This window comes from Symphalangus syndactylus, chromosome 2 (genome assembly GCF_028878055.3).
Source record: "Symphalangus syndactylus isolate Jambi chromosome 2, NHGRI_mSymSyn1-v2.1_pri, whole genome shotgun sequence".
Taxonomy (NCBI): domain Eukaryota; kingdom Metazoa; phylum Chordata; class Mammalia; order Primates; family Hylobatidae; genus Symphalangus; species Symphalangus syndactylus.
Genome location: NC_072424.2, coordinates 104923292 through 104935000, shown reverse-complemented (window position 1 = coordinate 104935000; position 11709 = coordinate 104923292). Strand labels below are relative to the sequence as shown.

At 35.3% G+C, this 11709-nt stretch overlaps 1 protein-coding gene across 3 annotated transcripts in view; it reads right to left on the bottom strand.

Annotated features, from left to right (window-relative positions):
- Nucleotides 1-11709, bottom strand: part of RSPO3 (R-spondin 3) — a 79588-nt gene that overhangs the window by 45442 nt on the left and 22437 nt on the right. For all 3 annotated transcript variants that reach the window (XM_055263407.2, XM_055263404.2, XM_063621445.1), the window contains exons 2-3: nucleotides 4178-4369; nucleotides 2442-2588 (exon numbers count right to left, since the gene is read on the bottom strand). In XM_055263407.2, the coding sequence (XP_055119382.1) occupies nucleotides 2442-2588; nucleotides 4178-4369 (339 nt within the window). The remainder of the gene's footprint in view (nucleotides 1-2441; nucleotides 2589-4177; nucleotides 4370-11709) is intronic.

Sequence of the window (11709 nt, the reverse complement as noted above, 5' to 3'; positions counted from 1 at the left end):
TGACTTTACTGGTCATTTTGCTCTAATTCTCGTTGACTAGTTGCATGGTTCCATAGAGAACATAGCAAGGGAATGTCCCTTGCTACTCAGTCCTTGAAGTAAGATATATTCTCTCTGTGTTTCTTGAACAAATCCAACTCTCTAGGAGAAGCAGTGAGGGTGACAAAATGACAGTGCAGAAAGGAAGCAAATATCTGGAGCACAAAGTGAAAAGAATATGTTCTCTTACAAAATTTGGTTCAGTGGATGTTTCTGTTTCATTTGACCTGCAAACCATGGAAAGCGGATATACTGTGACATACGTCTTTCATTCCAGCTCTATATGAGGGTAGCATTTCCTCTGTTTATGACCTTTCCTCTTAATTTAAAATCTCTATAGAAAACCAGAAATATGGCGTGGATTTTAGCAATGAGAAAGACACATTCTTTCTATTGGATGAGTAGTGGGAAGCTAAAGTCAAGCTACTAATTACAGCACTGAAAATAACTTAAAATGTTTCTTTGGGGTCACCATTTTGGCTCTCCGGATCCTAGTTTTCATATTTGTTAAAGGAACAGTCTTTAATATTCCTTTGTGATATAGAAGCAGGTCATCATCTTCCCTGAAATTCTGGACTGGCCTAAAGGCATGGCAGGTGTAGTGCCTGCAGGCTAGGCACCATATGATGGGAGACATCTCTTATCGAGCAAACAACCGGAGCCAGCCCTGAATGAAAGTTGGTGATTTGTGTTACCACAGTGTCCTAGGTCATTTGCATCTGTTAAAAGAACCAAACTCAGTAATTGGTCTTTGGACTGCTAACCTCTCTTCCATAATATATACACTTAAATGTAATTGTGTTAAGAAATAAATAATCTTAGTCTTACTAGTAGTATAAATTACCAGTAAGCTTTAAAGGCAAATCCAATAGTGCCAAGTGTGAAATGATCTCCCTGACAGAAAAGCATTAATACATTTAAGGTAAATAGCCTTTCCAGGACTGAATGTTACACCTTCAACAACTGAAAAAATCTAAATATGTGCCTTTTTTTCTGGGTAGAGAAATGTCACAAACATTCTGCAACTCATCCTGAATTTCTGCTCTTGAATATTCCACGTGATTTCTATTTTTTCCAGTGTTTGGAACTTATTACCTCTAATCATCAGCCCTCAGGACCTATAAGAAAAAGAACTTGAAGTGCTTTCTTTTGTACTTTTTACCCTATTCCTAAGTTGCTTTTTTTCCCCATGTGTTTTTACAACTAGAGAAGAAAAAACTTAACCAAAATGAGCCACGAACTGTTTCAAGACCGTTGTTTTCCAGATGCTTCTAAAATTATCTTTAAAATATCTATTTATTTTAGTCTATCAAAAACACTGTTTAGAAATAAAAGTGCTACAGTGGACTTGACATGGTGAAACCACCACTTTAGGGTTATTACTCCAGCACTTTAGATTCTAAGGGATCCCTAAGATGGGGCCCCAGGGGAGTCCTGGAGACTATCTTGTACTGAATCAGGAGGGCAGTTGTGTGGATATGCCAACATCACCGCAGCATCAAAGGTTCCTGTAGTTTTTGCCCAGGGGATTTTGAGATTTCCTAGGCTATTTTCCCATTTGGTTCAGCATCTGCTTCCCAAGTGTTCATCAAAGTTGTAGCTGTAGTAGCTGCACAACGTTTAAAAGAGGGAAAATATAGCCTGACAGTGATCTGTTATTTAGACAAACAACTTGTCTGAGGGACCTCCCCTTCAGGAAATTTGGCCTGCAATTAATCAGCCCCAGGGACAGTCTCAATCTGTCAGTTTGAGTAAGTCCACAATCCTTTTTATTATGTATCAATACCTGTGCAAGCAGAATATTTCAGCATAGCAGTGTGAGAGAAAAAGAGTGAGATTTTAACTAAATCAGTTCCAGTTCTCTAGGTCTTTGATCCATTTACTGAGCATTAATGGGCTGTGTCAAGAGAATATATGTTCCCGCCTTGGAAAATAACTTTGGTCATTAGTTGAGATTAGACCTAGGTGTTTTATGAAACTGTTGCTTTAAGGTGAAAATTAAGTTCAAGACATATATGTATGTCACATAACAGATCACTGTCAGATATACATATGTGTGTCTTGACTGAATGTTTACTTAAATAAAATTCATTAACTAATTTAAATAAAATTTCACTAAACAATAATAAAAATAAATCTATCATAAACAGAATGGTTGAAACAATTATCGATAGTCCATAAGAAATAAGGAAGCACCTACTGTATTAAATTGTACCATAATACATACTAGATAAGGTTATGAAAAACACCTTTAAGAGAGTATCTTTCTAAAGAAGGATAGAGACAGCCTTTAAGAGATCTCAGCCCAAGAACCTTCAAGTTCTTCTGACAAAGGACTTTGAAAAGCACCTCCATGGAGACTGACATTATCACTTACTCAAATTATTACAGGTTCTCCTTACCAATATTGACACACTCCATAGTATGGTTGTTGGCTTCCAACCCTTCTGGGCAATTGTCAAGGCACTTTCCAAGGTGTAAGTAAAATCCACTTTTACATTTTGTGCAGAAATTTTTGTTGAAACAGGTATCACAGTCAGCTTTGCATTCTGAAAGAGAAAAAATAAAGAGAAATATGCTTGCATTATGTTCTCTTAACTATTGGTCCAGTTCTGCATGTGTCAGACACAGCCACACACAACTTTAGTATCAAATAAACATCTGAAGTCCAAAATTGTTTTGTTAGACTGAATTCAGGATTCCTCCACAGTGATTTAGTTGAGGTACATTGGTTATTGATTTTAAAATCATTGTACTGATTGCCCTATGAAAAAATCTTTGTTTATATATATATATATATATAGCCTAGAATATTTATAAGATGAAGTATCTGTTTATATTAAGTGATAGTGAAAATGTTTCATCAGAACCTTAAGAAAACATACAAAGGATATTACCTTTGTGTCGTTCTTGAGGGCTATTGATTCTTACAACAAATATTTGATTGCCTACTATGTGCCAGGTATTGTTTTTTATATTGGTTGACAGCAATGCACAAGAGGAGTAAGAGTCAGGCTTCAGAAAGTTTACATCTTAGGAGAGGAGATACAGTAAACAATAACAATAGTTCACCCTTATATGGCGATTACTGTAAGCCAGGATTGCTATAATGCTTTACAGTATTATTAAGTTATTTAAAGTTTACAACAATCCAATGAGGTAGTCATTGGTATAATTTCATTTTACATATAAGGAAACTGAGGCTCACAAAGGTTATAAAACTAACCCAGGACAACAGATCAGACTGCTTTTTGAAACAAGGCAGTCTAGTTCCAGAGTGATAAGTGCTCTGGAAAACAGAACAAAAAACCAACAGCAAATGGTGGGAAAAAGAGATGGAGGGTGGTTGACAAGGAGAACAGGCTGATTATTTTGGATAGGATGATCATGGAATGTCTCTCTGAGAAGGTGACATATGAGGAAAATCATCAATGAAATAAGACAGCCAGCTATGCAAAGATGTGGACAAAAAGCTTTCCAACTGCTAGAGCAGCCAGTGTAGAACATAATTGCAAAGGCTTGAGGTGGGAAGATCTTACGAGAAGGGAAGTGAGGCTGGTGCAAAATGGTTGAGGGGGAGTTGTAGGAGATGAGTTTGGAGAGATTGATGGAACTACATATGATATTTGAATAGAGTGGTATTTCCTAATTTACATTTTTGAGAAAGGTCCCTGGGTCTGCAGTGTGAAAAATAGGTTTTCAGGTTCCAGATGACAGTACTCCCAATATTTACTTCCAATTGATAAATAAATGTTTCAGTTGCTCTAGAATCTCTCTTGAAGTCAAAATAGCTGAAATGATTCGGCAAGTTAGTCAATACTTAGATTTTGTGTTGATAATGGAAACTCAGATGGAATTGAGGCTTGCAGTACTTTTCTATAGATTCAATGAGCAATAATCATATTCCCAGCCTTTGCTTTCATAATTAAAAAGAAAACCAAAACATGAGTGCTTTTTTGTAAGTTAGTGATACAAATTTTCTGGTTCTGAGGGTTAAGTCCAAGTATGGTTTAGCCTAATTATCAGATAAACATTATCATTTACTTAACACTGAATATCACAAATATATTAGAGGCCATTTCAATCTGGAAAAGTCACCAAAGATGAGATAAAAATACAATTTCGTGTAGGCACTTACTTGTACACTTATTTATATCTGGATATCGAGTTCCATAATATCCACTTGGACATGAAGAAAGACATACTCCAATCTGCTTCATGCCAATTCTTTCCAGAGCAAAAAATAGTCTGGGCTTACATGACAAACATCCATTGTAATCTGAACACGTTGCACAGCCTCCTTGGCAGCCTTGACTAACGTTAGGATGCACTGTGGAGACAAATGTAGAAAGACATTATGAAGGTTAAATCACAGATATAAAAGTTAAATGACATTTTCTGGGCAGGATATATGTTTCCTTTCATTAGCTTTCAATTTGTTGGTAATGGGTGAATGAGGTGGGATTTTTTTCCTATCTTTTTTTGTGATCTTTTATTTCCCTTTAGCATATGTATTGTTTTTAATTTCAAAGTTCTTAAAATTGAGCATTTGAAAAATAAGAATATACAGCCTCAAAGGACTTATATATTTATGTGTGTGTATACATATTCTCTTTATCATATAAAATATATTGTATAATTATGTATAACTAATTTTATATATATATATTCTCTTCATATATATAATATCCTCACTGAACTAGCACCCTGGGAGATTGGGGACTGGTAATTTTGTGCTCATTTACACAGTGAAATTAATACACATTTGCTTTGCTTTTCATTTATGTAATGGAGGATAAGCATATGTTTCTAATTTCTTCAGTAAGTAAAATAATGTACACTAGGGCTTAACCTGAGTAAGGACACTAAGTTTTATAATATCTGTTTTGAACTATGGTGTATTAGAGAACACAATTTTACTTTTTGATCCAATGCAAACTGATGCTGAAACTATGTTAACTGTTGAGCACCCCACAATCCCTTCATTGAATATTTCTTCTCACACGAGCTTAATAATTGCCAGTTCAAATAGATATAATGGTGAAAATGTGATACTTATCTCACTAGTGTTTCCATGTGGATCATATATGACTACTGATGGTAATTTATGTTCAATATTTTCTCTTTTGGAACTGGAGTCTTACAATTTCTGTGCCCTCATCTTCTACTTACTCGAGTGAAATGTATATTTGGTGAGAATGGACCAGTCTACCTTAAGAATCACTGTTACACATATTCCAGGGTTTCCAAGAGTTACCAACGTGTGAGTTAAGAGTGTTCATTAGCAAGTCTGAACAAACAGAAATGAGTATTTGGGAGACTCATGTTTGCTTAAGATCATCACAACTTTAAATCTTCTTTTGACTATTAAATAGTCATCATCACCTCTGCATGAGCTGGTAAAAACTGCTGACTAACGGGCGTTTCTCATATAGCTGGTGTTTAGGATGATTTCTTTTCCTAATGTGTTCTCCACTCAAATATATTGCTAATAGCTTTATTGTCCTTTGAAGATGCCAAAGAAAAAAAAAACATAATCCTTAGAGAAAGAAAGATTGATGCACAGGAATATAAAGGCATCCCAGTGTATTTCTGGCATCTCTTGTTGGTAGTAGAAGGCGTAGGCTCTGATGGACCTTAACATTATTAAATCTGTCTTTACAGTGACGTTTGGTTATTACTAAGTTCTTTACCACAAAAACAAATCCCTCCAAGCTTAGTTAGAAGAGGTACCTATAAGACCAAACAGCCTTACCACAGGGGTGCACGGGTTAGTTACAGAGAGGTCATTCGGTTGACCAGCATCCTCTGCCTGTAGGAAACCATCCCCGAATCAGCCACAGGAACCACAAGCAGCTCATTCTCATTCCAAGACGTTTTGTAAATAAACTAAGGAAATGTGTGGGGGAAGGGAAGTCTGCTTTTCCTGTGCATGCTCCTCTGTGGGGGTGGGGTAGTCACATAAAGTGGCACAGGAGGTTTAGACATTACAGGGCCTGGGGGACTTGTAAGTGAAACTACTTTCCAAGTAACAGGGTCATTTTTCATGCCAGTAACTCTGCATTGGTGACTTACAGAAAACGTGTACATATTGTAAGCTTGCAAAGATCCTGAAAAGGAAAAGGGGCAAGAGATTTCCATGTGTTCAGAATCTATCATTATCCATTTCAAGAAGCGAGAGGTGTAGATAAAAACTTGTAAGACCTTTTCATAGAATCGTCTATAGAAGAGTGGACCTCAACTTGAAAGAAAAGTGCTTCAAACTCAGGGCACTAAGAGACTCTGGGTTTAAGAAAGATGGACCATATTGGTCCATGCCAGTCCATCCCTATCTCTGAAATGTGGCTGCTGAAAGAAAACACACAATTCTAATTTTATGTATTCTGAAACTTTTGCCAATTATGATATAATTTTAAATATATCAATTATTAATATAAACATGATTTACATATTCAGTGTTTCAAAAACGGACATTCCTTAAGATAAATTTTATTTTAAAAACAGTTTTTGAATGTTTGGAATGTTCTTCAGGAGGGAGCTTTGAATAAGTCTCATGATTGTAACTGTATCCACTGAAATTATGAGATGTGCCAAAATACCTTGCTTGATTCCCTCTGTCTCTAGAACTTTTACTGATGAAATGCAGCACAGTCAACATTGTGCTACAATAATTCTTTTCACCTTTTTTTTTATATAATGACTTCCTAGGCAAGGGTTTTTAAAAATTTGATTTTTGAAAAAGCAAGAAAGACCTAGTTGTCCCAACTTGCAATAAAACTTTATGTTTTAATCAGTGAATTTTGAATATGGGCAATGAATTTTGAAAATCAAATGATGGAAAACCTTATTTCTTCAGGAAGGTTTAAATGCTGGCTGTGGGAAGAGAGAGAAATGGAGACTGTGAAGCTCAGATTCAATGAATCTAGATTTTTTTTATGGTTATGTAGTGTAGTGACAGCTTTCTTGAATGCCATATAAGGATCATACAAATTACACAGTCAGTATTACACAACTAAGTACAAATTTCCCAAACTTCATTTTAAGGCAAGAGATTTTACTTTTTATATGGAAACCACAAAAAACTTTGGTCTATATTGACTGTAACAACACTTTCAGCCATAAAATCTTGTGATTCTGAGACAGAAAATAGAATTTTACTTTCTCATGTGTCTTTCTTTTTATTCCCCATTCAATATTAACTTCATTTTGCATTTCTAAATCACCTTTTTCAAACAATATTTTCCTACTATTATTTGAAGTTGTTGGTGGAGAGGTAGGGAAAGTTTCACAGAATCTCAATGTTTGAACTTAATCTTAGAAAACGAGTTGGAGTTTATCAGTACGTAAGTGGCCATGTGTGGCTAGAGAAGGAAACACCACAATGACCCAAGCTGGGAAGGAGACTGGCATGAGTTTGATGCAACTGGTGCATAAGTATTGGGGAATGAAGATATGAGGAATAACAAGAAGAGTGGAAGCATAAAATAGATCTAGATTACAGAAACTTTTGTGAGATAGGCCAATGAAATTCTTCTGTAAACATAGGGTGTTTCAATCACACCAGTGATTGAAATATAAGATTTGAATTGGAAAGGAAATTTCCCTGGCAGTGTGACAGGCATGCAAACTAGGAGAAGAATAATGTAGTAGTCGAGGTAAAAGGCTGATGATAACTTAAAGTACAGGAGAGGCAATATAATGTAGTGAGGAAGGGATGCATGTTTCAAGGTTATTTAGGAGGTGGTACCAACCAAATATAGTGGCCAATGGCATGTAGGCTGAACAAGAAAGAGGATTTGAAAAGGTGTGTTTCTAGGTCCAGCCAGTGAATAGAGAGGGGAGGGGCTACCAGGGCAGTAAAAGCCTGCAGTTGGAGGGTAGGGAATGGTGCATAGAATACCGATGTTTAAAAAGATAAACCTGGCTTGGAATCATTAATTTTGCAGATTTTATGAAATATCCCGAGAGTGATGTTTAATAGATGGAGCTTACTTTGGAGTGGCTGTTGGAGATATACACATGAGTCTCTGATGGTGGCTACTTAATTAGAAAAAGCATGGGAGCTACTGGGCCTGGCATGGTGGCTGGCTCATGCCTCTAATCCCAGCACTTTGGGAGGCCAAGGTGGGCTGATTACATGAGGCCAGGAGTTTGAGACCAGCCTGGCTAACACGGTGAAACTCCGTCTCTACTAACAATACAAAAATTAGCACAGTGTGGTGGTGCACGTCTGTAATCCCAGCTACCATAACTGCTTGAGCCTGGGAGTTGGAGGTTAAAGTGAGCGCAGATCGCACCATTCCACTCCAGCCTGGGTGACAGAGTGAGACTCTGTCTCAAAAAAAGAAAAAAAAAAAAAAAGTGGAAGCTACTGAAAAATTACAGAAAAAGAAGACATCATGCAAAATAGGGGACATTTGGTAAGAGAACAAAGTGTATTATCAGCAGCTTTAAACAATACTTTGAATTTCTAGGTCACTCACTGTTGCTTTCAAAGCATACTCAAAAGCTAAATTAACTGTGGTAATTGCCTTATGATATAAGTAAGTAGAAGCTATCATAATCATTTATTTTGAAACTTCAAACTTGGACTCAAAGGAATGCTGTAACCTGCTAGAAAAATAGTGAGTTTAGATCAGAGGTGAAAATAGAGATCTTTGATATCTGGTAACTATATCTTTATATATAAGTAAACTTTAGATGTGTAATGGGGGTAGATATGAGTGGGAAAATGGGCAGAATTCGTAGAAACTTTAAATTGGGACTTTCTACTAAAAATGTGTCACATACACAGTGAAATTAATATGTCTATCGTTAGAATTAAGAAAGAGGGAACTATTATTTCTTAACTTGTTTATTATGGTTAGTTGTACAAAAAGGGTGTACACTGATACATAACTTAAACCTACTTTCAGTGTCTGAACTGTCAACACTCCCTGAGTAAGAAACTTCAATTTCACTATCTGTTAAGAAGGCTTCCTACTATTTGATAACCTTTAACTTGTGATACATAACTGATGCAACCATTCCTAAGAGACTTGCTATTATCATAAGAGTTAATTCAACTTTGATAAAACATCCAGAATACAGAATTTTAAATGGAGCCAGAACATTTGGTCAATATACAACCTTTGGCTACTTGTTTTCAATGTTTATGATGTATCAACTAATGCAGTATTGGGAACTAAATTCTGTTTCTGTGACAATTTAAATGCAAGCTTTAAGCATTTGCTTTACGTTAATTCACTTCTAAAGCTCAGTTACAAATGTACTAACATCTATTGTAAGTTGTCATGTGAAAAAAATCCATTATTGCATGCTGCCAATTACTGCTGATGATCATTTATTTGTAGCTAATTTCCAGAAATGTAAATTTTAGTAGACTTTAGACTAATAAGACAGGTTTGACTGAGTTGTAAAGAAGTGCCAGATACATAAAAGTAATAAAGATTTTATAATCTAATTAAAAATTAATAAATTCACAAATTTGATCTAAGTTATTTTTAACAATAATAAAAACATCATATAGAAAGTCTCTCCAAAGCATACTTGTCTGCACAACATTCACTGCCTGTTTTTCTGTATGCAGTGGCCTTAACAGACAGAGTAGAGAGAAGAGACCAAATGAATTCTATAATCAAAGTTTTTTTTACATCTGTCCTTTCCACCATGCCTTCTCTTTTTAGAAGTGTGCTCACATTGACTGTACACTTCCTGAGGGAAGAGGTCTCATGGTTTGATAATTTCTTCTTCTTTTTTCCTCTATAGATTCAGGAATTTGAGATAATTCCCACCTTCTATTCAAGGAAGCTATTTATTGAATAGGTTCTCAATAAAGTGTTTTTGATTATTGAAGGAATGAACACAATACACATAAAAAAGCTATTTTTTTAAAAAATAATAAATATGTTGTTAGGTGCAGTGGCTCACAACTGTAATCCCAGCACTTTCCTTGAGCCAAGGAGTTTGAGACTAGCCTGGGCAACACAGCAAAACCCTGTTTCTACCAAAAAAAAAAAAATTAGCTGGGCACAGTGACACATGCCTGTGGTCCCAGCTACTCAGGAGGCTGAGGTGGGAGGATCCTTTGAGCAGAGAAGGCCCAGGTTCCAGTGAGCCAAGATTGTACCATTGCACTCCAGCCTGCATGACAGAGAGAGACCTTGTCAAAACAAACAAAAAAAAACCAGAAAGAAAGAATAATAAAAATGTTAAAGTAGTAAATATTTAACAGAAAGTATCTATAATAATTTAAGTGGGCTATGCCTATGAATATCTGGCAAAGAAATCAAGTTGCAAATTACATAAACTTTGAATGCTTAATTATGAAATCAATCATTCAAAGTGAAGTAATAATGTTTTTTTTATGTGTCATTTACTTCAGTAATTCATTCCCTTAGAGAAAATGTGGTGATTTTTCTTGCCTAAGTTAGGGCAACACATTTCTACCATATCTTGGGACTTGATTATTATGGAGTCACATTTAAGTTTGGAGTAATATTACATTTATTGAAAATTAAGAGATGTTTCCCGATTCCTCTGGAATGTTTGGCAATGTTCACTTTAAGAAAAGTCTAATGTTAAAAATTTGAATTATTTGGCTGTCTCTCTAAACTTGTGCCCAGTCAACCCAAGAAAATATTCAGAGTCAGTGTTTCTTATTTGTTCATGTGTTAAAGCTCGCAAGTAGAGCCGACAATGTCTAGGTCTCTACAACCATTTAGGCAACTTGAGAAAGTTAGGTATAGATAGCAAAATATGAACAAAATATTTTTTGAATAAATATAATTACTTATTTGGATACAACACTCCTTTTGGATTATCAAACTAAGATATTTGGGTGAGTATAGGTTTATTCATTATTATTTTTTATTGATAACTTATTGAAAGAACCAGATATTTATATATCCAAATATATACAGACCCTGCCATTTTTGAAATACTGTTTATCATCTGATGGTTTTAGGGTTTTAATATACCAATGTTTTAACCATTAAGTAAATTAAAATTCACCTATGCTATTTAAATATACATATTTAAATATGTGCACGTGTTTGTATGTGTGTGCATGTGTATATGGATACACACACACATATATGTGTGTATATACATATACATATGCATGCACACACACACCTACATGCAAATTCTATTGGTCTTTCATCAAACTCAAAAGTACATACATTAATTGAACTTTAACAGCTAGGATAATAGAGTCTGCTGTATCTTTTATCCTACTAAATCAACATCTAATCTGAAAGTTTGTGCCTACACCAAAAGTTGACAGAATTCCTAAGAGTCTCAGAGAGGAATGTCTTCACCAGCTGCTGAATACAGCCCAGTTGGTGCGCCACCATTATTATTATGTGGGGAAACATACTGTTTTTAATGGAAATGGTTTCTTTGAGAACTTGGAAAATCTTTCTTTTTCTCTTACTGAATAATAATTTCCCGAAGGGAGTCTAATATTTATATTCTATAAATACTTTAAAATAAAGCCACAGCAATAAAACAAACCTAACATTAAACAGCAAATAGCTAGGCTTTCCACTAAAATCAAGTCAGCCCAAAATATTAAGAAAATGGCTAGCAAATGATGGTAGCTGTAGAATTCATGAAATCTAAGATATGATGAATATTTGGGAGCTCAAAGCCAACCTGGTAACTGAA